Here is a 26,507-nt window from a genome sequence, read left to right on the forward strand (position 1 = left end):
AAAACAACATAATGATTAGACATTTATACACCTCACAAAGCGATCATCCCAACTAGTCTACTACCCATCTGACACTACGTAGTTGTTACAATAATACCAATGACTATATTCCCTAGGTTCTACTTTACATGCTGTGTCCAAAGGAAACTTTTTTCCTTTCTTAAAATATGTATACATTTTTTGGCACCGTGTATGTATCTATGTGTTTATGTATAAGTGTGTGTGTGTGTGTGTGTGTATATATATATATATATATATATATATATATATATATACAGAGGATGTCAAAAAATGTATACACATTATAAGGAAAAAACTATTAAAATTGTAATAATACATACCGATAACAAAAGATGAATACAAGTCACGTTTGACTTCTGCAATTACAAGAGGTGCTCAAAGTGGTTACCATCAGCATAATTTTATTTACTTATTTTCCCCTTCTCCTGCCCACCCCTCCAGTTCAAGCCGTTGTTTCTCAGTCTAATTGTGTAGGACACAGCTCCCTGGCCCGTGCCGGTGTTATGAGCCTTGTGCTTCCCCCCCGACTGAGGCAGTCGGTTACCAGTCGTTGGTCGGCCTCTCACGGCAGCCCAGGGCTCATGGCAGCACAGTTCCAGGGAGAGCCATTGTTCATAATCTTAGCTGTAGAGGGCACAGCTCACTGGCCCATGTGGGAATCGAACCGGCGACCTTGGCATTAGGAGCACAGTGCTCCAACCACCTGAGCCACCCCATCAGCATGATTTTAAGTTTTTTCCTTCCTTAAAATGTATATACATTTTTTGGGCACCCTCTGTATGTATGTGTGTGTGCATATATATATATATATATATGCTATGAATATATACATATATAGTTGACATTCAGTATTATTTTATATTAGTTTCAGGTGTATAGCACAGTGGTCAAACATTTATGTAATCTATGAAGTGATACCCCAATAAGTACAGTGCTCATCTGACACCCTACATAGTCTTTACATTGACTATATTCTCCACACTGAATAGATTCTTGTATGTTGATCTTGTATCCTGCAATCTAGCTGACTTCATTTACTAATAGTTTTTCAAATGGATTCCTTAGAATTCTCTCTATATAAGCTCGTGTCATCTGCAAATGGAGATAGTTTTACTTCTCTCTTTCCAACTTGCATGTCTTTTGTCACATTTTCTTGCCTAATTGCCTGGCAAGCGCCTCTGGTACCACGTTGATTAGAAGTGGTGAGACGTGTCCTCACTTGGACGAGGCTAGAGCCTGGTGCTGTTTCCCAGTCTCTGCCTGTACCACAGGCCAAACAGCCAGAGGGAGCCTGTAGGGCATGTCGGCGCGTGTCACTCCTCTGCTCAGACCGGGTAGTGACTTCCTGTTGATGATAGCCAGATCCTCACCAGGGCTGCGCTCTGGGCCAGCAATCCCTCACTCTGTCACTGTCCTGGCTCACTATGCTCTAGCCACACTGCATGACTCGTCGACTCTGCACCTCTTCATCTCCGTGCATTTCCACTTCTTGTACTTTCCCCTGGGTTACTCCGTTCCCAGGTTTCCACGTGGCATCTTCCCTTATCTCCTTTGGGTCAGTGGTTCGCACATTTTTGGTCTTAGGACTTTGTACTCTTAAAAATTATTGAAGATTTCTGCTTCCAGGAAGATGGAACAGATGTACTTTTCCCTATTCTTCCTGCTAAGTATAACTAAAACCCTATAAATTATATATAAATAAAACATAAGTCCCTGAAAAGAGGAAAGAAAAAAAGGCAGACTGACGAGGGACCTCGGGACCCAAGGCACAACGCAGCAGTAACTTCCCTGAGGTCTCTTTTCCCTCTTATACCCCAGAATGGGTGCTGAACGAGCTGGCAACCCAGAAATGCCTACAGGTGCAGACCAAGGAAGTCAGCTCTCTGGCCAGGGGAGCAAGAAAGGGGCAGCCTAGTGGGACAGGAAACTTTTAGACAGTAACAACCCTACCCTGGCCAACACCACAGGAAACACTGTGGTGCCGCCTCTCTCCTCCCAAGCAAAGCCTGAGTGGGGAGCCTCCACCCTCAGCTGGCTTTACTGTGGCCGCCAGCTCCCCACACTGGGGTGGTGTCAGAGGACGACTGTGACAACCCTCAGTGGTAAAAGAAATACCAGTGGGGCAACCACACGGGTACAACGGCAGGATCCTCATACCCCTCCCATCCAGAGGGATGCAAGTGGAGGCCCCGTGGGGGCAGCAGCTACACCCTACTCCCAGCAGTGACAAGGAGACCTGCCCACAGCGTGTCACTGGAGGCCCAGTGGGGGACACCTACCTGGCAGTAATGAGAAGGTGCTCTCCCATCTCCTGCTGAAGTGGTGTAAGAAGCCATTTAAAAGAAGAGCTTTCAATGAGCTCTAGCGTTTCAAAATTCTTAAAAAGTCCAGTTTTCAATAAAAAATCTCGTGTCATACGAAGACTGGAAGACATCAAACTAAATTTAAGAAGACAATCAACAGATGCTGACACCAAGATGATGGAGATGTTAGAATTACCTGACAAAGATTTTAAAGCAGCCATTGTGAAAATGCTTCAATAAGCAATTATGAACACTCTTGAAACAAGTTTTAAAAATAGAAAGCCTCAATAAATAGAAGATGTAAAGAAGCAGCAAATGGAAAATTTAGAAGTGAAAAGATGTAATAACGGAAATTTAAAAGCTTACTGGGTAGGCTGGATGGCAGAATGGACAAGACAGAGGATCAGGGGGCTGGAGGAAAGGGCAACAGGCATCACCCTGAGCAACAGAGAAAACTGACAGAAAAAAAAGAAACAGTGCGTCAAGGACCTGTTGGCCTATAACAGAAGCCACATCACATCCATGTTCATCCACTCCTGAGTGGAGAGGAGAAAGAGGGCAGTTGAAAAAGTACTCAAATAATGGCTGAAACTGTCCCAAATATGACAGAAGGCATAAACCTACAGATTCAAGGTGAGCAAATCCCAGTGATAAACCCAAAGAAATCAATGCCAAGGCACATCGTAAACTTCTAACAACTAAAGCAAATAAAAATTGTTCAAAGTAGCAGGACAATTCATATGAGCGGATTTCTCATCAGAAATCAAAGCCAGAAGGAAGGGTGCAACGTTTTTCAAGTGCTGAAAGAAAACAGCTGTCAGCCCAGAATCTGGCGTCCAGCAAGTGTCCCCGAGGAGTTAAGATGCAGTGAAAACATTCTCAGATGTAGGAAAGCTAAGAGTGTTTGTCACCAGCAGACCTACACTAAGAAACAGTTGAAAGCACTTCTCTGAACAGAAAGGAAATGATTTAAAATAAGAAAAAAACATCGGGCCGGCCTGGTGGCTCAGGCGGTTAGAGCTCCGTGCTCCTAACTCCGAAGGCTGCCGGTTCGATTCCCACATGGGCCAGTGGGCTCTCAACCACAAGGTTGCCAGTTCAATTCCTCGAGTCCCGCAAGGGATGGTGGGCTCTGCCCCCTGCAACTAAGATTGAACACGGCACCTTGAGCTGAGTTGCCTCCCGGATGGCTCAGTTGGTTGGAGCCTGTCCTCTCAACCACAAGGTTGCCGGTTCGACTTCCGCAAGGGATGGTGGGCTGCGCCCCCTGCAACTAGCAACGGCAACTGGACCTGGAGCTGAGCTGCGCCCTCCACAACTAAGACTGAAAGAACAACAACTTGAAGCTGAACAGAACCCCCCACAACTAAGATTGAAAGGACAACAATTTGACCATTGTTCCCCAATAAAAGTCCTGTTCCCCTTCCCCAATTAAAAAAAAAGAAAAAAACATCTTAGAAGAACCAGGAAGGAAAAATAATACCGAAACCAAAAATTGTTAAATAGAAGTTTCCTCCTCGAGTCTTCTGAAGGCTTTTTGTTTGTTTAAGGAGGCGCAGCCCACAGTGGCCCATGTGGGGACCGAACCCGGCAACCCTGGTGTTATCAGCATCACGTTCTGACCAATTGAGCCAACCGCCGCCCGACGTTGTTCTTAAGGCTACACTTCAGGCTAGGGGAGTGGAGGACCGCCAAGAAATCACAGCCCCAAGTCATGAATGGAGAGGGCCTGGAGCTCCCTTAGGCGACCAGGGTGACAGGCCAGCCACTGAGTCTCCTGGGCCTGGGGTACTCTGCAGACTTCTCTGCCAGGGCGGTCCCTGGGTCAGAGCAGAGTGGAGGGCAGGCCTCCAACAGCTCAGCCCACTCCAGCAGGTGTGGGGTGGGGAGAGGAGGGTGCCAGAGCAGGCTAGCTGTCCCAGCCTCTGCGTGACCCAGGCAAGCAGGGGTGGAGGCTTGTGGGGGGTGGGGGAAGGGAAAGGAGAGCCAGTGAAGGCCAGGGGGGAGGGGCATAAGGGAACCAACTCCATTGGTAACTTGAGTGAGTCCTGGGGTGTGGTGCACAGCATGGCCACTGTAGTTAAGGCTGTCTTGTTATTTCAAAGTTGCTGAGAGAGTGGATCTTAAAAGCTTTTATCAGGAAAACCTTGTAACAGTATGAGGTGACAAATGTTAACTACTCACTGTGGTGATCATTTCACAATCTATACAACACTGAATTATTGTTGTGCACCGGAAACTAACACATGTCAATCATAGCTCAATTACAAACAAGGCCCTGATGGAGGAGGGAGGCAGGGAAGGGATGCAGGTGGTGTCAGTGTGGGGGAGGGGAGAACCTGCGGGGACAGGAGCTCCACTCAGTGCCTCATTTCGGGTTGCAAGCTGTGGGTCCGAGGGCAGCCGTGGTGGGAAATCTGAGACGTTGGACTAGCTCTGAGGGTTTTCGTTTCTCTTCAGTCCAGTCCCAATTGAATATGACAGGGACAGGGAGCTCACTCCCCTAATTTAGGGCATAAATGATCTGACACTGACTCCAATTCCCTCTAAGGTGGAATCGCAGTGGGCAGACACTTGACCCTGTGCCCTGTGGATGAGGCCTCGGTCACCTGTGCCGTGTCCCAGGCTCCTCGGCCAGCACCTTCCTGGGGCAGACCTGTCACTCCTGGGGGCTGCAAGGTCCTCAGGCTTGGCCCCTTGGGAGCAGCAGATTGAACCTCTCCCCAGGCTTTCATGGCTGGTGTGGTGTCACGAGGGCCTTCATATCCAGAAGAGCCCAGGAACCTCGTCAGCTGTCCCATGCACACTTGTGTGCACACACCCACACACGCACACGGCTCTGGGCCCCTGGAATACATCTAAGCACGTGGAGCTCCTAGACTAGGAAGCCTCCTCCTTGGCACAGGCGCTTTTCCATTTCAGGAACCAGACTGCTGAGAACGTAAGCAGAACATGGCTAACCTGGGGCGCCTGGCTGCCCTTGCCCGTCCAGGGCCCATGAGCCCCTTCCTTCTCCTGGCATGTGGGCCGGCTGGCAGACCCAGAGCTCTGAGTGGTAGAGGCCTTCGCAAGACCCAGCGCGTCTGTGGCCCCTACCCTGGGGGATGCCTGGCTCCGCCCTGTCCCCACACACTGGAAGCAGTCACAGCGCCAGGAGTCTGCCTCACCTTGGCCTCTTAGCCCGAAAGCACAGCTGTCACATGACTCAGGGAGGGTGTGTGGTCCTGGGCCTCACCAGGGAGGCTCCGCCTGCACGGCTGCTGTCCCCTCAGAACTGGAGGACCCTCGGACAAGCCACAGGGAGCACACAGGACAAGGGACCTAGGTGTGGCCTAGAGAATGGAGTGACCACCAGGGGCCCTGCTCCAGGAGGGTAACCCATGTCCACACCTAGCTCTTTCCCTGAGCTCTCCCTCTGTGCTGGGACCCCTCCCGCAGAAGGCTAAGGCTGGGACGTTGTGGGCTCAAACAGTGGGACTCTGGTTGAGAGGGGACACTAGGGCTGTGGGGCGCTGCTGGCATGGCTGGCTCACTAACGGCAGATGTCCTGGGGGACCCACCAGGCACACCAAGTCAAGCACAGACGAGTCCTTCTCACTGGAGCAGGGAGGCTGAGAAGGTATACCGGACACACAGCCTGCATCGATGGCAGGAGGTCAGCAGGACAGGCCGGCAGAGCAGCGAGGGGCTGCTTCCCGGGAGAAGGGAACAGAAAGATGGCACGTACACAGGCCCATGGATAACTCAGTTTATGGGGCAAGCTGAATGCAATGCAAAATCGTTTTCACTTTTCTTTTAACCAAAATAAATAGATTGGGTAGGTCCCTGTGACCGATGAGGGGAGGGCTGCTCCTCAGCCTGCCCCTCTTCTCCTGTCCTGGCCGGCTGTGGCACAGCAGAGACCAGTGCTCCAGTGTCCACTGTGTGAAAGGGACACAGGAAAGTGGGCTGGCAGGCAGGCCAAGGTGGAGGTGACCGGGAAGCAGGGCCCAGACCAACTGCTGTGTCCTGGCCATGGGGCCGAGTGCTGCTTCCTGACCACACAGCCCGTGGCCTCCACGCATGGCCTGGGACCCTCCTGAGAGGCAGAAGTGGACACTGCAGAGAGCGGACCTGCCCTCTTTGAGCGCTGGCAGGGTCAGGCTGTGTCCCGCCAGCCACCCCTCGGCGGTGCCGCTGGCGGTGCGTGGAGGAGTGAAGCCCTGCCAGCCCCTCCCACCCCACAAGCCTCTGATGGTGCTGGCTCCTCCCCAGTGACTGAGGCTCTGCCCTGGTGACCGAGGGGTGCAGGACCCCTTGCTGGACGATAAGCCCATCAGGTGTGGGTCCTTCGGGTGAAGGTGGGCTGAGGCAGAGCTGACCCTCCCAGGAAACCTGTGGGCCCCACCCCCCACGCACCTCCGCCAGATGGAAGTCAGAGCCTGGGAGCTTCTGCCTGGGGGGCAGCCAAGCACGTGAGGGGTCACAGCCTAATCCCAAGTGAGTGAGGACGGTGTGTGTGGCGGGCAGGCAGGGGTGAGCGCAGCGCTGAGGCACTATTCTTTAGTAGAGAAGCGAGGGCAGTGGACATGGAGGGCAGCGGCCCAAGTGGCCGGCAGCATCTATGAGAAGTTCTTGAAGGCTTCCAGGTCAAAGGCCATGTCCAGCAGACGCTGCAGCTCCGTCAGGTGGGTCTTCTTGTTACCAGTGGCTGGGGCTGCTGCAGGGTCCCGGCCAGCATACCTGAGGGGTGACAGGGAGTGGTCAGCCAAGGCCAGCGAGGGGCCCCGCAGGCCGCCCACCGCCTGTGGGCCGCAACCTACCACACGGGCTTGGCGCGGTTGATGGTTGTCCGCAGCCGGGGCTTCACGTAGTCGTAATAGCCTTGGTTCTTGTGCTCCTCCTGGCACCAGGCCAGCTCGGCATTGGGGTACTTCTGCACCTCTTGCAGCAGCAGGTCGAAGGGGAACGGCGACAGCTGGGGAGAGGGCGGGGCCCCGTCAGGAGACGGTGCTCAGGGTGGCCAGCATCCCAGGGGAGAGCCCAGGGGCCGCGCCACCAGGCTCACCTGCTCGATTCTGGTGATGGCCACCTGCTCTACCATGTCCCGCGCTTTGCGCTCTCGGGTGAGGTCATAGTACACCTTGCCGGTACAGAAGAGAAGTCTCTTGACGTTTTCTGGGTTCTGGGCTGCAGGGCCATCTTCTGGGATCACCCGCTGGAAGTGGGTCCCTGTGAGAATCCCCACGGGCTTGGCTGAGCATTCCTAGGGCCTCCCACTGCTGCTGTGCTCGAGCGAGCACCCACAGGGCAGGGCTGTGCCACAGGCCGATGCCAGAGCACACCAGTCTACGGGTCCAAGGTGACCCCCCTCCCAGCAGCCTCTGATGCCCTTGAATTGTCCAGACTGAGAACCCTGGGTAGGACGTCATACGTAACAGGCCCTATGGGGACAGCCAGCCAAGAATGGGAAGTGACACTACTTCATGCTGAGAACAGCCCGTCTTAGACTTCGGGGCAGCTAGGAAAGCATGCCGTGACCACTGCTCAGACAACTCAGGAGTTCACAGACACCAAAACTCCCACAGCCACAGCAAATGTCCAGAAGCTCATGGTCAGAGCCGTGCCTGCGGGAGTAAGGCCACCTTCAGGAAGCTGCATCCAAAATGAGGGGCTCTCTTAGTGATATGCACACAACACGTGACACACTAGGATTAGAAGGAAACTACCTCCATACGGGAAAGGCCAGATGTGAAAAACACACAGTGAGCATCAGACTCAGTGGTGAAAGACTGGACGCCTTTCCTCTGAGATCAGGAACAAGACAAGGACGCCCACTCTCACGGCTGCTGTTCAACCCAGCACTGGAGTCCTCGCCCGCGCACTCAGGCACGGAAGGAAATAAAAGGCACTCAAATTGAAAAGGAAGAAGTAAAATTCTGATATGATATATGCAGGAAACCCTAAAGATTCTACAAAACAAACAAACAAACAAACCACGTTAGAACAAATAAACAAATTCAGCAGAGTTGCAGGATAGAAAATAAATGCTCAGAACTCAGTTGCACTTCTACATACTAACAATGAACAATCCAAAAAGGAAATTAAGAAAAGTATCCCATTTATAATAGCATCAAAAAGAACAAAGCATTTAGGAATAAACTTAGTCAAGAAGGTGAAAGAGTTGTACACTGAAAACTATAAAATATTGCTCAAATTAAAGATGACACTAATAAATGGAAAAGCACCTGTGTTCACAGACTGGACGATTTAATACTGTGATGTTAATTCTGCCCAAAATGATCTATAGACTCAGTGCAATCCCCATCAAAATCTCCTTTTTTTGCACAAATAGAAAAATCCATTGCAAAATTCATGGACTCTCAAAGAACCGCAAATAGCCAAAAGTATCTTGAAAAAGAAAAACAAAACTGGAGGATTCACACTGCCTGATTTAAAAAACTACTACTACAAAGCTACAGTCCTCAAAACAGTGTGGCTGTGGCATAAAAAGAGACGTATGTGACATATAGGAATAGACTAGGGCCCAGGAATAAACACTCACACACATGGTCAAATGATTTCTGACAAGACCATTCAATGGGAAAAGGGCAGTCTTTTCAACAAATGGTGCTGGGAAAACTGGATTATCTGCATGCAAATTAAGCTGGACCCTTACACCACATACAAAAATTAACTCCAAATGGATTAAAGATTTAAACATGTGAGTTAAAATTATAAAACTCTTAGAAGAAAACATGGGGCAAAAGTTTCAAGACACTGGATTTGGCAATGCCTTCTTGGATATGACACGAGGCAAAGATATCAAAAGAAAATATAAGACTACAAATTTGACTTTATGAAAATTTAAAAATTTTGTCTATCCAGACAACACATAGAATGAGGGAAAAGTTGCAAGTCATGTATCTGATAAAGCATTATTATTCAGCACTTAGAGAGAACTCCGAAAATGCAACACAACAAAATGCGATTAAAAAACGGGCAAAGGGGCTGGCCTGGTGGCTCAGGTGGTTGGAGCTCCGTGCTCCTAACGCCAAAGACTGCCGGTTCGGTTCTCACATGGGCCAGTGCCAGATGGCTCAGTTGGTTGGAGTGCGGACTTTCAACCACAAGGTTGCCAGTTCGACGCCTCGACTCCTGCAAGGGATGGTGGACTGCGCCCCCTGCAACTAACAATGGCAACTGGACCTGAAACTGAGCTGCGCCCTCCACAACTAAGACTGAAAGGACAACAACTTGACTTTGTATACAAATAGTCAACAAGCACACAAAAAGGTGCTTAATGACACTAATCACCAGGGAAATGCAACTCAAAACCACAGTGAGACACTACTTCATGACCATTAGGAGTACTAATATTTAAAAAAAAAAAAAAAAAATAGGGCCAGCACACCAGGCGCTGTACTCCTAATGCCGAGGTCGCTGGTTCGATTCCCACTCGGGCCAGTGAGCTGCGCCCTCTACAGCTAAGATTGTGAACAATGGCTCTCCCTGGAGCTGGGCTGGCGTGAATAGCCAGAGGTTGGCGTGAGCTGCCGTGGGCTGCTGTGTACTGCCGTGAAAGGCCGGCAGCCACAGTGAGCGGCCGGCAGCCAGCAGCTGGCGAGAGCTGCCATGAGCGGCCAACTGACGACTGGTGACCAACTTCCTCAGCCGGGGGGAGCGAGCACAAGGCTCATAACACCAGCACGGGCCAGGGAGCTGTGTCCTACACAACTACACTGAGAAACAACGGCTTGAACCGGAGTGGGGAGAGGGTAGGTGGAAGAAGGGGGGGAAAAAACAAAACAAAAAACAAACAGAAAACAACGTGTGTTGGCTAGGATGCGGAGAAATGGGAACTGTGTGTACGGCTGGGAATGTAAACTAGTGCAGCCGCTGTGGGAAACAGTATGGAAGTTCCTCAAAAAATTAAAAATAGAATGACCTTATGACCCAGCAATCCCACTTCCTGGTATTTACGCAAAAGAACTGAAAGCAGGGTCTCCAAGAGATATTTGCACACCCGTGTACACAGCAGCATGACTCACAGTAGCCAACACGTGGAACAACCCAAGTGCCCACTGACAGATGGATAAACACACCACGGATTATTATTCCGCCTTAGAAAGGAAGGAGACTCTGACCCAGGCTACGCAAGCACGGACCGCGGGACAGTGTGCTGAGTGACATAAGCCCGTCACAGACGGACAAATCCTGTGTGTCCTTGTACAGGAGGCTCCTGCAGCAGTCAGTTCAGAGACAGACAGCAGATGTGGTGCCAGGGGTCAGGGACAATGAAAGTTCTGGAGAAGATGGCTGCAGAATTATATGCTTGCACCAATGCCACTGACATGTACCCCTAAACATGGTTAAGATGGTAAATTTTATGTTATGTGTATTTCACCATAATAATAAAAAAGTGGACAAAACAACAAGAGTTCACCTTGACCAAAGACTAAAGGGGGCTCCATGGCTGGAGGAAGGAAGTGGGCTCCCCTCGCCCCACGAGCCGGGGGATGTGCGGGCTGCTCCCACTGTGTTAGCTGCCTGCTGTCCACTGACCAAGTGGCCATCTCGGTGTCGTGGGCCTCGCCTCACCCTGGCGAGCAGCACGGTACTCCCAGGCCCTACTCACCCAGCGCCTTTCCTGGCCCTAGTGGTGAGCTGCCGCCAGCAGCGCCTACGCGGTAGGGGAAACTCTAAGCTCAGATTCATTTCGCTGCCCCTACAGCAGTCCTGGGGGCACCCCCAGGCACAGACCCACAGACATGAGACATATCTTGTCACCAACTCGCACGCAAGCTCCGATGTCCGCACTCCTGTATTCCAGTCTTTACCCAATGACCAAAAATGTGGCAGGGGACGAGTATGAGCCCCAAAGCCCAACCGAGCAGCAGCCTAGACCCCCAAAATGCCCGACCCTCACCCACCTGGAAGCATCTCGTCGAAGCTGGTCCTGGCCTCAGGGTGCCGCAGCAGGGACTTGGGGGTGAAGATGATTAACTGAAACACAGAACCACAGGCTCAGGTGGACCAGGTGCTAATGATTCCAGGAGGGGCCCCAGCAAGGCGCTGCCCAGGCCTCGCCCCAGGACGGGCCACCTGGTGCTGCCCTCCCAGCTCTGCGGTCAGGAAGAGCCACAGGTCAGAGGTGCAAAGAGGGGGTAATGGGCGGTGCTGTTTCCCCTGGTCCACCTGTGCCTTGCCTAGCCAGGCATCCACTCCTCCAGGGCCCGTCCCAGCCTGCTCTGAGCCCAGGATACCCCTACCCTGGACCCTGGGAAGAGCCCCGGAGCCTCTTGGCAATTGTCCTGTGGGCCCATGTGCACTTGCACTTTGACCCGAAGCTGCAGGGGGCGCTCCCACCCGACTCTTCACACACTCTCCTACTCATCCTTCAACACCCTGCTCAGGAACCCACTTCCTGGGGGCCCTCTGCTCCCTTGGCCCCTGTTAGGCACACCTCTCTCCCAAGCTCAGTGCATCACCTACGACCACCCGCTCATATGTCCGTCCTCCCACTGTGCTGGGGCCCTGAGCTCCTCCGGCCAAGTGTCTCTGAGCAGGGATACCCCCACTGACCGGCTTCCGGAAGGGCAGGAGAATCTGGCGACGCAGCACATGGAAGAAGTTGCCAGGCGTGGAGCAGTTGACAACGACCCAGTTACAGTCGTACAGCTGGTTTATATCGAAGTTGGCTTCATTGAGGTCCTGCAGCGAGAAGGGGAAAGGCCAGCGGGCGTCAGGCGCTGCGGCGAGCGGCCCTGCAGAGCACACGAGGGGCAGGTGCAGGCGCTGCCCTAGGGCAGGCAGGGCCCACGGCAGCCAGTGCTGATCTGCCTCACAGCTGACTCCCTATTGTTCTCTTTCAGCTCTTCAAGTCTTACTAAGACAAACCCACCCCCCTCCGAGTTCTTTCCTCTGAAACGTTTGCCTGAATCAAAACAGTTATTCTAAGTGCTTCCAGGAGGTAGGAGTGGGCAGGTAGGGGACAGGCAGGCACACGCTCCTCTAGGCCTCAGGACGACCCATCACCCTGCCCTGTGTGTTCCTGTGAGGGGCAGAGGCCTGCACTTGCTCACCGGCAGGACGTCTGGGTCGTCATTGCACATCTGCAGGAAACGCTCCGGCCGGGCGGAGGAATGCTCTGGGCCCTGGAACCAGACACACAAGTGACAGTTGGGGAGCTTCGCAAGTGTCGACAGCTGCTCTTATTAAGCAAAAGCCACTGTAGTTGTTTTCCTGCTGGCAGTTGTACCCTCCCCCACATGCAGGAGGGGCCTCTCCAGGCTAGGGCAGGGCCCAGCGCCGTCCTGGGTTCCTGGGTCCCGCGCGGCCCTGTTCTCAGAGCACGCTGCGCTGTGCTGTGGGTGGCCTGGGCTGCCCGCCTGCCTTCCGGTGTTGGGGGCTCAGCTCACCATGCCCTCCATGCCGTGGGGCAGCAGCAGCACGATGCCGTTCTGCCGCACCCACTTGGCTTGTCCGGGGCTGATGAACTGGTCGATGATGCACTGGGCCGTGTTGTGGAAGTCGCCAAACTGAGCCTCCCAGAGCACCAGGGCGTTGGGGCTGGCCATGGCGAAGCCCAGCTCAAAGCCTGCAGGATGGGGCAGTCAGGAGGGGCGGCGGGGCGGGGGCGGGGGTGGGGGCGCGGGCATCGCGGGGCTGGTTGCTCACCCAGGACCCCGTACTCAGACAGCGAGCTGTTGCACACGGTGTAGGGGGCCTGGTTGGGCCACAGGTGGTTCATGGGGATGCAGGTTTTCTTGTCCACGTTCTGGTCGTGCAGCACATGGTGGCGGTGGCTGCGGCAGGACAGCACCGGTGAGCAGGCAGGGGCAGACCCCCACGCGGCAGTGGCCGCAGAGCCACAAAGCCCCGCTCGTGGCAGAAGCATCCAGGTCAGAGCAGGGCAGTGTGTTTGGGGCCTGAGACGGCCACCTGACAGAGGTGCCCTGGGAGAGAAGGACCAGAGCCCCGCGCCCGTCTCCTGTGCTCTGGAGGGCCCTGCGCGCCCTACCTGAAAGTGCCCCGCTCCACGTCCTGGCCGCTTAGCCGGATATGGATGCCCTCCTTCAGGAGCGAGCCGAAAGCCATGTACTCCGCCAGGGCCCAGTCCACGGTCCTGTTCTTCACCATCTCCCCACGAGTTTTCAAGATGCGGCTAAGCCCTGCAGAGACACACAGGGTGCTCACCGCTGCCCTGCCTCTCGTGACAAGAGCAAGCCTTGCGGGGAGGGTGGGGAAGAGGGCAGCTGTGACTGACGACCCATCCTGCCGCCAGTGAGCACCACACTGGGCAGGGGTGAGGGGAGGGGAGAGCTTCCCCAATTCAACCACCCCATCTTGGACACTGCGGGACGTGGTGGGTGGGGACAGGGCCCCTGCTGGAGAGTGCTTCCAAAGGTTAGGGTGGCCTCCTCACCTCCATGAATGGTGAAGTTCTCCACAGGCACGGAGCTGGCTACGTTCCCAATATGCATCAGGACATCCTCTGTCAGGCCCGTGGAGGGGCAGGACATGCTCCTGGGCTGCCCATCCAAGGTGAAGAAGCCTAGGACCAGACGGACAAGCTGACACACTGCCACACTGCTCCAGGAACGCCCCGCGGGCCTGCGTCACACTCCCGTGAGAGCGGCAGTCAGGGGTCTGATTCCTGGGCCCACAGGGCTGAAGGCGTGGGGGGAGGGATCCGCCGGTGCCGCCCCCCACTCACCAGGCCAGGGGGAGTCCAGCCAGTGCTTGATGTGCAGGATCTTCTCGTCCTTGGATCTGGCGAAGGCCTCCTCGCAGATCTTGTCGTACTTGGAGATCTCCTCCTGGTGGGCGGGCACAGCACAGCCATCAGGGCGCTCTGCACAGGACCCCGCCGCGCCACGCACAGCCCCTGCGACCGATCCGAGGCGGTCCGCCCCGTAGTCCCTTCTCCACATCTGCCGCTATCTGCTCTGCCTACTTTCTTCCAGGACGGAGCCGCAGCGCCCCCTCCAGCATTGCCGCGCCCCCACACCTGCCACGCAGCGCTCTGCACCGGCCATCCACTCGTCACCAAGCAGAACTGACCAGACACACCAAGCCCCCTACCTCGCTGGACCTGCAGCCGGCCCTCACCCCGGACACTGACCGGGCCGTCAGCTAGAAAGCGTGGGCCACGGCCACCGTGCTCGGGTCCCACCTCTGCCGTGACACTCCTCAGGCGCCTGCACGCTCCGAGATGTTACGCAGCGAAATGCTGTGACTTGTTAAGTGCGTCTCACGGTCGCACTTGGACTAGGAGCAGCTCTGCCAGCGCGAACACCGGCCCAGTGCCCGCTCCTGCGCCCCACTTCGCAGAGCCGGCGGGGCGGGCGGGCGCACGCACCTCGTACTCCGGCTGGTTGACGACGCCCTGCGACACCAGCAGCTCCGCGTACTTCTGCAGCACCGGCTTCTGCTTGCGGATCTGCTTGTACATGAGCGGCTGCGTGAACATGGGCTCGTCCATCTCGTTGTGGCCGTTGCGCCGGTAACATACCTGGGGACAGCCCGGGACGCCAGTGTCAGGGGCCACGGGATGCCTGCGTCTACCTCCTATAGAATTAGGGTCCTCTCTCTCCTTCACACTCTCCAATTGCTTTGACTGTCACATGAGCTAAAACGAGAGTGACCTGGCAATATGACGGGACGGGACCCAAACTACCTTCTTCCATAGCTCAGCTCATTTCCAGGCCGGAGACCCAGAAGCTCTTGGGAGGGGCTGCAGGTGACCCCAGGCCAGACCACCCTGAGTCCTCTCTCCACGACGGGGACCAGAGGCACTCACCAGGTCCACCACCACGTCCTTGTGGAAGGTATTCCTCCATTCAGCAGCCACCTTGCACACGTACATGACGGCCTCGGGGTCGTCAGAGTTCACGTGAAAAATGGGGGCATTCACGACACGGGCCACGTCGGTGGGGTAGGGCGAGGAGCGGGCCATGCGCGGGTCTGTGGTGAAGCCGATCTGCAAGGGACACACAGACTGGCCAGGGGCTACGGGGCACGCTGCTGGGCATGGGATTGGAGAGCAAGTGGGGGCCAGAAGTCAGGGCGGAGCCAAGGGCAGGTGGGGTCTGTGCAGGGAAGGGGCAGGCAGGACAGGGGAGTGACCAGAGCACAGACAAGGGTGGGACTGGGCGTGGCCAGGGATGAAGGCGGGGCTAAGGACTGGCAGGGTACTTGGCCTACTCTGAGCAAGTCCCCAAATGGCTATTTAGGGTGGTTTTTTTTAATTGTTTAGTTTTTCCTATTCTGATAACAAAATTCATACATGTTCAACATAGAGTTCTGAAAACAGATAGTATAAAAAAATTAAACAGTTACCTATACTCCCACCAGCTGCAGTGTAAATATTTTGATGGTTTCCTTTCTAGAGGATTTTCTTTACATGCAATATATATTTAAAATGTCAGATCCTATTATCTATAATTCTGCACCTTGTCCATGTAACATTATGAGCATAATACTCCTCACCACTTATATGTACTAAAAATTAATTATATAGTTATAATTTTGTAACACGCATCTAAACACCATTGTTATGCAATACTTCACACACACAGAAAGTATAAAAGTATAATGACCACCCAGGAACTCATAACCCAACAGGAACAAATCCTACTTTCAGAACCTTTCATATTCCTTAGAATGAAGTAACGCATTTCTGTGCCAGCTGGCCCTGAAGGGAGGGCATCATTTCCCCGTGTTGTTATGTGTATTTCGTATGTCTCTAAACAATATGTAGTATCTTCTCAGGCTTGTTGGTGACTTTAACATTTTGCTATAATTTCAGACTTATGGAAGTTTAAAGAATACAAACCCCCCCTCAGAATCTTTCCTCAGACTCACCAGCTGTTTCCACTTTGTCCCTTTTACTATTCATGCTCTTTTCACTACACACCTACACACACACTTTTCCTGAGGGTAAGTTGCAGACCGTCCCTATTTCCCAAGACAAGTCAGAGAGCAGTGCTCAGCCCGAGCGATTACTATTATAGAACCCTGTCATCTGACACACAGTCTGTGTATATTCCATCAACTGTCCCAGTGATGTCCTAATGCTGTCCAGTCTTTCTTCCTTCGGTCCAGCATTCAATCCAGCCTATCCCCTGGCATCAGCTGTCACCTCTCTCTAGTCTTCTTTAATGTGGAAGCGTCCCCTGCCTTTCTCGATTTTTCATGGCAGTGACACTTTTGAAGAGTATTTCCACGTCTTTTAAACCATGGAGATATACACTCTACGTACCTTATGTGTGGTATTACCCTATATGCTATGCAAATCCTTTGCAGCTTGCTTGCTGTTCAACATTGGTTTTTCTGGTTCGGGCAGGTGGAAGCACGACCTCTGCTTCCTGAGGTGGAGCTCAGCAGTGCAGCTGAAGTACTAACAGCACGCACCGCCGCAGTTACTCATGCTCCCGTGGGCACATTTAGCTGTTTCCCGCTGGTGGTTAATGCACTGTCACCGTACACCTTCTGACACAGGTTTTCTCCAGCAAACATTGGGTTTATTTGCAGTATACAGGTGCACCCCTTATCTGCAGGGACTATGGTCTAAGACCCCCAAAGATGCCTCAAACTTTGAACAGTACTGAACCCCATCTATACTACGTTTTTCCTGTACATACATACCTATTATAAAGCCTAATTTATAAATTAAGCACCGTAAGAGATTAACAATAACAATAACATAGAACAACTGTTAACAATATGCTGTAATACAAGTTACATGAATGTGGTCTGCAAACTGACCTGATAACCTAGAAGGCTCCTGAGTGACTGTCTATCACAAAGGGCTGTTTCACATTCTGGGCAGGACGGCTGGAGAGCGACGTGTGCAAGTTCATCACACTACTCAAACAGCGCACAATTTAAAACCTACCAATTGTTTATTTCTGGAATTTTCCACTTAGGATTTTTGAACCGTGATTGACCACGGGTAACTGAAACTGAGGAAAGCAAAACCATGGGTAAAGGGGACGACTGTACTCCTACAAAGGGAAAACTAAGCCACAGGGTGGGCACAAGCGTCGCAGACTTCTCTGAATACCATCAAACTGTTCTCCCAAGTGCCTGTGCCAGACACTCCTCCAGCAGCATGTGAGTGCCCTGGATTCCCAGTCACCATACTGGGGACTATTTCCCCAGGAGAGTAAATATTTTAACCATTATATAATGGTGCTTCCTACGGCTGGGCCAAAATTTATGCATAGACTCCTCTAATATTGGACATATAGCTTATTTCCTAATTTCGCAGCAATACAACTATGGTTTTGACACACATACAAAAATCTTTAGCCTCTGATGGCTTCCTTAGGAGAGAACCTTACAGAGATGAATCCTAGGTATGTTCTTAGAGACAGGAACAAGCAAAGCAGCTGCTTCCTTTCCTGCTACAGACCCACGGGCTCCTCACTGCGTCATGACCAGTGGTGGCAGAAGCAGTTGAGAGAGTAGAGACATTCCCAAACTGCAGTTCTTACAGAAGTCTGAGGATTCTTTATCGACTCCAAAGCTATGGTAACCAAAACAGAGTGGTCCTGACAAACACACTGGTCAGATCACAGGTGAGCCCAGAAATAAACCCTCACTTACATGGTCAATTAATTTACAACAAACAAGCCAAGAACACACAATGGGGAAAGGAATAATGTCCATAAATGGTGCTGGGAGAACTGGACAGCCTCATGCAAAGGAATGAAACAGGACCCCGATCTTACACCAAACACAAACTCAAAAAGCATTAAAGACTTGGACATGAGACCTAAAACCGTAAAACTCCTTTGCTTTTTGGCTTCTTGACACCAAAAGCAAAGGTAACAAAAGGTAAAAATAAACAAGTGGGACTCCATCAAATTAAGAAGCTTTTGCACAGCAAAGGAAACCATTAGCAAAATGACAAGACAGCCAGCTGAGTAGAAGATATTTGCAAATCATTTATAAGGGATTAATACCCAAAATATGTAAAGAACTCACACAATTCAATAGGTAAAAAACAATCTGATTTAAAAATGGGCAGAGGACACGAATAGACATTTCTCCAGAGAGGACAACAGACATGAAAAAATGCTCAACACCGCTAATCATCAGAGAAATGCAAATAGAAACCACAATGAGATACCACCTCACACCTGTCAGAAACGCTATCATCAATAAAACAACAAACAACAAGTGTTGGGGAGGCTGTGGAGAAAAGGGAACCCTCGTGCACTGTTGGTGGGAATGCAGACTGGTGCAGCCACTACGGAAAACAATGTGGAGGTTCCTCAAAAAACGAAAAATAGAACTACCATAGGATCCAGCAATCCCACTTCTGGGTATTTATCTGAAGAAACTGAAAACACTAATTTGAAAAGATATATGCACCCCTGTTTACTGCAGCGCTATTTACAACAGCCAAGATATGGAAGCAACCTAAGTGCCCATCAATAGACGACTGGATAAAGAAGAGGTGGTACATATATACAATGGAAGACTACTCAACCATAAAAAAAGAATGAAATCTTACCATTTGTGACAATGTGGATAGGCATAGAGGGCATTATGCTAAGGGAGCTAAGTCAGACTGAGAAAGACAAACACTGGATGATCTCATTTACATGTGGAATCTAAGCAAAACAAAATAAAACCTGAACTCAGCTACAGAGAACAGATTAGTGGTTGTCAGAGGGGTTGGGTGGGGTGCACAAAAGGGTGAAGGTGGTTAAAGAAAAGAAAAAAACGAAGGAAAGAATGTTTGAAAATTCGCCAAATTTGTCAAGATACGAACCTACATATTCAAGAAACTGAATGATCTCAAGTGAATTCAGTGGGGAAAGATAGGTTTTCCCAAAAATGATGTAGGAACAACTGGAATCCATACCCAGAAGAAAGAAGCTGGGCCCCTTCCTTGTGTCACACACAAAAGTTAACTCTAAATAGATGACAGATCACAGATGTTAAGAACTGAAACGATAAAACTTAAGAGGAAAACACAGGAATTAAAAAAAAAAAAAAAAGAAAGAAAGAAAAAGAAAAAGCTAAGCAAACCCCAAACAGGATAAATCTAAAGAAATCCATGCCAAAAGATACACAGTTCAACTTCTGAAAACTAAAGACAAAGGAAAAAAATAACTTTCTCCTAAAGAAAACTCTAGGCCCAAAAGTCTTTTATTGGCAAATTCTACTAAACGCTTACAGAGCAAATATCAATTCTACAGAAACTTTTCCAGAAAACAAAAGAAGGAATACTTTCCAACTTATGAGGCCAGCATTAGCCTGAAAATAAAACCGAAGAGACATTACAAGAAAACTACAGACCAACATCCCTCATGAACACAGGCCCAAGAATTCCACATTCAAAAATCAATGAAAGGAACTGTCTCTGGGTGGTGAACACACAATGTGATAAACAGATGATGTATTACAGAATTGTACACCTGAAATCTATGTAACTTTACTAACAATTGTCACCCCAATAAACTTTAATAAAAAACAAAAAAAAAATCAATGAATGGAATTCACCATTAGCAAATCATACAATAATCTCAATAGATGTGTAAAAGTATGTGACAAAAAGCAAATTTCACTCATGATAAACACTGTCCACAAATTAGGAACAGAAGCCTGTTAAGGACATCTACAGAAAACCTACAGCTAGCATCATACTTCTCACATCGGACTGAAGACTGCTTCCTTCCTAAAACTGGGTGGGACAAGGGACCTGCACTCTTACCCACTTCAACACTGTGTTGAGGTCCCAGCCAGTGCAATAAAGTATGAAAAAGAAATATAAGGCATATATATTTATGGACTGGAAAAGAAGAAATAAAACTGTCTCTACATCATATGTAGACCACATGATTGTCTACATAGAAAATTCCAAAGAATTTGCAAAATACTACTAACTGTGAGTTTAGTTAAGGTTGTGGGATACGCAAATAAACTGTACAAAACATAAAACTAAATTCTACTTCTATATCCTAGCAGCAACTGGAAATTATAAATAACACCATTTATAAAAAGTACCATTTATAATAGCTCCAAATTAATAAAATATTTAGGTATAAATCTAACAAAACATGTTCAGGATCTGTATGCTGAAAACTACAAAATACCTGTGAGAGAAACAAAGAAAATCTACGTAAATGGAGAGATTTACAGTGTTCTCAAATTAGAAGGTTCAATATTGTTAAGACTGTGATTCTTCCCAAACCGATATATTCATTCTGCATACTTTTAATCCAAACACTAGCAGAATTTTTTTGTTGAAATGGACAAGCTGATTCTGAAGTTTATATGGAAAGCAAATAATCTAGAAGAGCCAAAACAATTTTGAAAAGTAACAAAGCTGGAGAACTCACCCAACTTGATTTTAAGACTGACAATAAAGCAACAGTAATCAAGACAGTGTGCAGACAATTACATCAACGGAACAGAACAGAGAATCAGAACAGACCCACATATACATGGTCAATTAATTTTCAACAACAAAAAAAATCCTTTCAACAAATTGTACTGGAACAAATGGATATCTATAAGCAAGAAAAAGAACCTCAAAACTCCAACTATCCAAATATAGCACAGACTTAAATATGAAACACAAAATAATGAAACTTCTAGAAGATGGGGGGAAAATCTTTGTGACCTTGGAAAGGCAAAGTTTTCTTAGATCTGACACCAAAAACACGATCCATAAAATAAAAAATTCATAAATTGGACTTCATCAACATAAAAACTTTTGTTCTGTGAAGAGACTGGTAAGAGAATGAAGATAAGCCACACACCAGGAGGAAATCTTTGCACAACCAACCCATCTCTGACAAGGGACTTACACCCAGAAGCGATAAAGAACTCTCAAATGCTAATAATACAACAAATACCGCCTCCCTTAGGCAAAACACTGACCAAACTCTTCACCAATGATACTCAGACGGCTGGTATGCCAGGAAAGACACCCACTGTCTTTGGCATCCAGGGAGATGCAGTGTAAACCACATTTATTAGACACAAATTCACACCAGTTGGTGAAATGCACCCTTGATATGGCTGGCAGAGGAAATAACAGATACATAACAGTGACAAGGAACAGAGCTGGGCAAAGATATTTATGTACAAGAATGTTCATCTCAGCATTATTTAAAAGTGAAAAATGAGACCTAAAAGTCTAACAACATGGCAATGTGTATTTTATGAACAACCTATAATAGATATTTCCATTAAAATTACTTTAAGAGTGTACAATGACATGAGAAAATAATGTGGTAAATAAGAAATGGATATAAAACTGTTTATACAGAACCTGTCTCTTAAAAACGAATAGCCATCTATATGCTTGCAGGCCTAGAAAAAGTACTTTAAAATATCACTATCTTAAAAAGGGTAATTAAAATCTCCCCACTTTCAGAAAGTTTTCTGTCATGCACATTTTTTGTAATAGCGTATTTTATTCTCAGGAACCATGAGCTGTCATTCTAAGTAAGGCTGGGGAGCAGAGCCCTCAGGAGGGAGTGTGACCAGACGCCGACCAGCGACCAGGTTACCTGGTTGTTGACGACGACATGCACGGTGCCGTGAGTCGTGTAGGACGGCAGGTCACTCAGGTGGAAGGTCTCGTACACGATGCCCTGGCCAGCAAACGCTGCGTCCCCATGCAGGAGGATGGACATGACCTGCAGACACACAAGGAAGTCCCAAATCTAACGGCCCAGACCACCACCGCCACACAGCACACTGGAGATTAAGTCACAACCTGCTTTTCAAAAAACATTTTTTGAGATAATTTCAAACTTCGAAAGCAAGTGGCAGGAGGGCCCTCCCAGCCCGACGCTACGTAGGGCCCTGGGAAGGCAGTGCTGGCCCAGCCCACAGCCCCTTTGGCTCCTCCGACACCTCGCCCATCTCCACATCCCGGAGGGGCCCGTGAGGCCCTCACGTCCTGACGGTCCTTTGTGACCAGGCTCAGGAAGGGTGCATGTCACGCCAGGAGATGCCCATGCCGGGGAGGTCTGCTCTGATCACCTGGACAGGCAGCCATCTCTCTTTCTCTCCCTTAAAGTCACCATTTCTCCTCGGTAACGAGAAAGTGGTGGGACTGTGAGGCCAACCTCTGTCTCCTGCCCCTAAGCGGCGCCTGGGGCCGCCAGGTGCCACGCCTACGTCTACTCACTGGTGTTTTGCAAGAGCCCCCTGCCCACCTTTTATTTACTTGGACCCCCACATGTGGGTCGTCCTTCAATGCTCACACTGCCCGGATGGGTCACGGAGCCCAGCCCCCCAATGTCATTTCCCTCAGGAGCCTGGCGCCTGCCCCAGGGCAGGGGACGGATGGTACTGAAGAGCAGTGTCTGCGTGTCGCTGCTGACGGTGACAGCGGCACTTCCAGGGCCACGCGCACAGGTATTTCCAAATCTCTGCCCAGAGCATACTGCGACGCCTCCAGTTCTGAGCCAGTGCCCGCCTGCGCCGCTGCCTCCGCCCACATTGAGACACTGGCCCGCTGCCCCAACAGGGCCCGCGCCCTAAAACACACCCTGTGCCTGCGACCACACAGGGCTAAGCAGCTCCCCCCGCCCCCGTCTGTACCCCCCGCCCAGGACCATTGGTGCGATCATCTGAAGACTTACTCCTTTTCAGGACGTTTCCAGCATTCCCAGAATGAGTGAGCGCTGCCTGAGTGGCTTCTGTCTTATTTATGAGTTCCGACATCACACAAAGCTTTTCGCAATCTTGTCCCCTCCCTGGCCCTGAATGTCCCATCAAGGACAGCAGAAATGCTGGAGGCACTGGTCATCAACTCCAGTCCCCCACCCCTCCCGCCCTGTGTCATCGGTGGCCCCAGGGGGTGAACGGAGGTGCCTTCTGCCTCCTTATAGTTTCTGTGGCCCCGTCCAGGCCCCCAAGCCCGACATCCTCCCAACAAGCCACACAAGTCTAGGGTGGGTGTCCATCCATGCGTGCACCACTTCCTATTCCCAAGGCTACACCGGTCCAGACTCCATCACCTCTGACGGCAGCCTCTCTCCTCATCCTCCACGCACAAGACTAATAGACTCTCGGTGTTTCAAACTAGAACCAGAGGCTAACATCGGTTCCACCTCTGAAACGTCTGACCCTCCAGGGTACCTGTGGGGCAGCGCCCGGCCCCACCTCCATCTTCACCCATATCTGCCATCTCCAGAGAACGTTCCTTCCTTCCTTCCCACCTCCCCACCCGCTGGTTCTTCACTGGGTGGGTCACAGGTGCTGCCTTTGATTCCGCTTCCGAACTCAGCACACAGCACAGCACCCCCACCCCCACCCCTGCTGCGGCCCCTCCCCAGCTTACCCACACCATGCGCTGTCCTGCCTCTTCACAGGGGTCCCACTTTCTAGAAAGAGCGAGACGCCTGAAGCGGTGCGGTGCACCCTCCCCAGACGTACGCCCGTCACTCGTAAACACTTGTTTTTGCTGCCTGAGAGGCTGAGGTGGTGAGGCAGCAAGAACTACACGATTTGTCACAAGCAGACTTCTGCCTTGAGATCAAACCAGGACAGATAACCACAATCCATCGGGACTTCTGTGCACGACAGGCTGGCCCAGCAGCGTCCAGCGTCCACACACACACCTGGAAAAGCCGTCTGCACAGGGCGCCACCCAGCATCGGCATGGCCACCTCTGCACACCTGTCCCTCAGACACCCACACTGTGCAGCCTTGCCCTCCTGCTCAGTGCAAACGCCTCTGTCCACGGGGACATTCTACAAGACAGGGAAGCAGACAGGTGCGGCCAAGCTCTGCTGTCACCACTCGGGGGAATGCAGGCCCATAGGCAGGATGCCACAACTGCTACTCTTTCCAGGTCCAGGCACAAAACTGCCACATCCAGAAGCGTGACGTCTGAGACGAGCCCGGGGCTGCGCACCACCCTGGACCGGCCGGCAGCCCCTATGGCCTTACCTTCTTCCCCTCGGTGTCCCCGCAGTAAAACTGCTCGGCTTTCGTCTTGCCCATCACCACAGGGTCGGCGGCCTCGAGGTGGGAAGGGTTCGCCACCAGTGACAGGGTGATATTCCTGTCGGTCACACGGTTGATCCGCCGGTGGTACATGCCCAGGTGGTACTTCACGTCCCCAGAGCCCTGCAGGACAAATAGCGAGGCTCGAACCTGGGCAGCACACGCCAGTCCTGTGGGTCACTTCTTCTCCCAGTACCCCATCCCCGGAAGGGTGGGAAAGCTCTGCCCAGGACGGCTCCCACTCAGAACACAAGGCTGGCCGTCTGACCTTGTGGCCGGCCCTCTTTTCTCGAAGAAGTCGGCCGCTGGCCACCTGCTTTGTGAATGGTACAAAGACCTCAGCCCTGCTGTCTTTCCCAAGAAGCCAGTGGAGCCAGCGTTCTCATATGGACTGGGGCTTCGTTAGAAGCTTCTAAAGGAAATCAGGCGCCTCACCTCATCAGCTGCCTCCAGCTTGGAATCGAACTGACAGAAAATCTGCTCCAGCTCCTTCCTGATGACGTTGGCAAGCACGTTCAGCCGGCCCCTGGGACACACGGGGGTGAGCCGGGCTGGAGCGGTGTCCCAGGCAATCCCCGCCCCACACCCTGAGGGACAGGAAGCAGCTGGCTTTGCTGCCTGAGAGGAGCTGAGACCAAAGCCACTGTGCGATACCCAGCCTCCGCTTGCCCGGCACCAAGGCGAAGGTGAGGCAGCAGGAAGGTGGAAACGTCTCTGCTCACGTCACTGAGCAGCCATCCCTCTGGGTTAGCCTCCCTCTGCTGGGACCCCAACAAGGGCATTCGGGTTCAACACAAGGCTAAGATGCCTGTCTGAAACCACCTGTGGCCTTGGGCATGACAGTGACTGCAGTGAAGGGGACACTGGGGCAATGGTCCCTCGGGAGCGGGGGGTGACTGCGGACCAGGCAAGCGCCCGGCTGCAGCAGGCACCTGTGCGGCATGCCCATGATCACGTAGTCCACGCCGTTCTCACTAGACTTGTCGATGATGGTCTTGAGCGCGGGGATCAGCACTTCGCAGCCTTCCAGGCCAAAGCGCTTCTCAGACGACCACTTCCGCTGCAGGAACTCCTCGAACCTGCACGGGAACCAGGCTGCCCTGAGAGCATGTCACAGGGCCAACACCGCTCCTGAGGGGCTGGGCCGCCCCCTCCCCGCTCCATCGACAGGCCCCTGAACACAGCCCACACCTGGTGGACCGCACGAGCCTGGCCAGCAGGGTCCGCTTCTCCTCATTGGTGAACTGCATGATCCCGGGTGTCTCAAACTTCTGCCGGATCCACTGGCACTGCTCCAGGTCGTTGATGAACATGAACTCCACCCCAATGTGCTGACAGTAGGCCATCTGTTCCACACACAGTCACGGGTGTCCACCCAGCTGTGCTGACCGCCCACATGGCCACACGGCGGGGGGGGAACAGGGCCTCCTTCGCACACACACTGGAGCCCACTGTGACGGGGTAGATTGAGGGGTGTGTGTGTGAGAAGTGTGCCTGTGAGTGTGTGAGAGTTTGTGTGTGTGCGTGTGTGTACAGTGTGTCCCGCAGGCTTATTGCCCACCAAGTCGAGAGAGGAGGAGGGAAAGCAGAAATGGGAAAATGAGGGAATGGGGTGGGGTAAGCAGCCTGTGTCTGGCCGGGGAACCAGCGGTGCCACCGGGCAGTCTGAGCTCAGGCATATACGCTGGGGACCTCCCACATCTGAATAAACCCCCACTGGCATTGGACCACACATAATTTTTTTCTCCTTTCTATGTCTGACTATAAAAATAAAAAACATGGATTTTTATCTACAAAATAGCATAAAAAGCTGCGTTTCCCTTACATTTAAAAAACGTAGGACCAAAGAAAAGCGGCCTCATGGGGAGGCCTCGTGCCAACAGGCTTCCTGGCAGCGCTGTGCCCTCACCTCCAGCCTCCGGATGATTTCCCGCAGAGGCAGCGCCGACTCCTGCCCGCCGATGAACGTGGTGGTTGGCAGGTGGAAAACCTTGTCCAGGTCAGACTCGTCCAGGCCGTAGAACCCTGCGGGGCGAGGAGACACGGGCACAGCCACACAGGGGCCACAGTTCATGAAAAGGGGAAGGGACTCCCCAGGGGAGAGAAAAGAGAAGAGAAAAATCATAAAAACCTCTGAGATACACAAAAATAAATACTATTTTAAAGCCAGAAACACAAAATTTAGCAACAAACAGAAGCTGAGAATATTAT

General features: G+C 51.5%; 1 protein-coding gene across 5 annotated transcripts in view; it reads right to left on the reverse strand.

Annotated features, from left to right (window-relative positions):
- Positions 1-6,057: 6,057 nt before the first annotated feature.
- Positions 6,058-26,507, reverse strand: part of OGDH (oxoglutarate dehydrogenase) — a 59,277-nt gene continuing 38,827 nt past the window's right edge. For all 5 annotated transcript variants that reach the window (XM_019731636.2, XM_019731638.2, XM_019731637.2 and 2 more), the window contains 19 exons: positions 26,206-26,321; positions 25,488-25,642; positions 25,229-25,375; positions 24,732-24,822; positions 24,240-24,419; positions 21,845-21,973; positions 15,109-15,288; positions 14,668-14,820; positions 14,023-14,125; positions 13,732-13,860; positions 13,327-13,477; positions 12,984-13,111; positions 12,725-12,903; positions 12,389-12,460; positions 11,889-12,017; positions 11,237-11,309; positions 7,372-7,535; positions 7,127-7,281; positions 6,058-7,046 (listed from right to left, as the gene is read on the reverse strand). In XM_019731636.2, the coding sequence (XP_019587195.1) occupies positions 6,926-7,046; positions 7,127-7,281; positions 7,372-7,535; positions 11,237-11,309; positions 11,889-12,017; positions 12,389-12,460; positions 12,725-12,903; positions 12,984-13,111; positions 13,327-13,477; positions 13,732-13,860; positions 14,023-14,125; positions 14,668-14,820; positions 15,109-15,288; positions 21,845-21,973; positions 24,240-24,419; positions 24,732-24,822; positions 25,229-25,375; positions 25,488-25,642; positions 26,206-26,321 (2,555 nt within the window). In that variant the 3' untranslated portion in view covers positions 6,058-6,925. The remainder of the gene's footprint in view (positions 7,047-7,126; positions 7,282-7,371; positions 7,536-11,236; positions 11,310-11,888; positions 12,018-12,388; positions 12,461-12,724; positions 12,904-12,983; positions 13,112-13,326; positions 13,478-13,731; positions 13,861-14,022; positions 14,126-14,667; positions 14,821-15,108; positions 15,289-21,844; positions 21,974-24,239; positions 24,420-24,731; positions 24,823-25,228; positions 25,376-25,487; positions 25,643-26,205; positions 26,322-26,507) is intronic.

Source organism: Rhinolophus sinicus, linkage group LG09 (assembly GCF_036562045.2).
Source record: "Rhinolophus sinicus isolate RSC01 linkage group LG09, ASM3656204v1, whole genome shotgun sequence".
Lineage (NCBI taxonomy): Eukaryota > Metazoa > Chordata > Mammalia > Chiroptera > Rhinolophidae > Rhinolophus > Rhinolophus sinicus.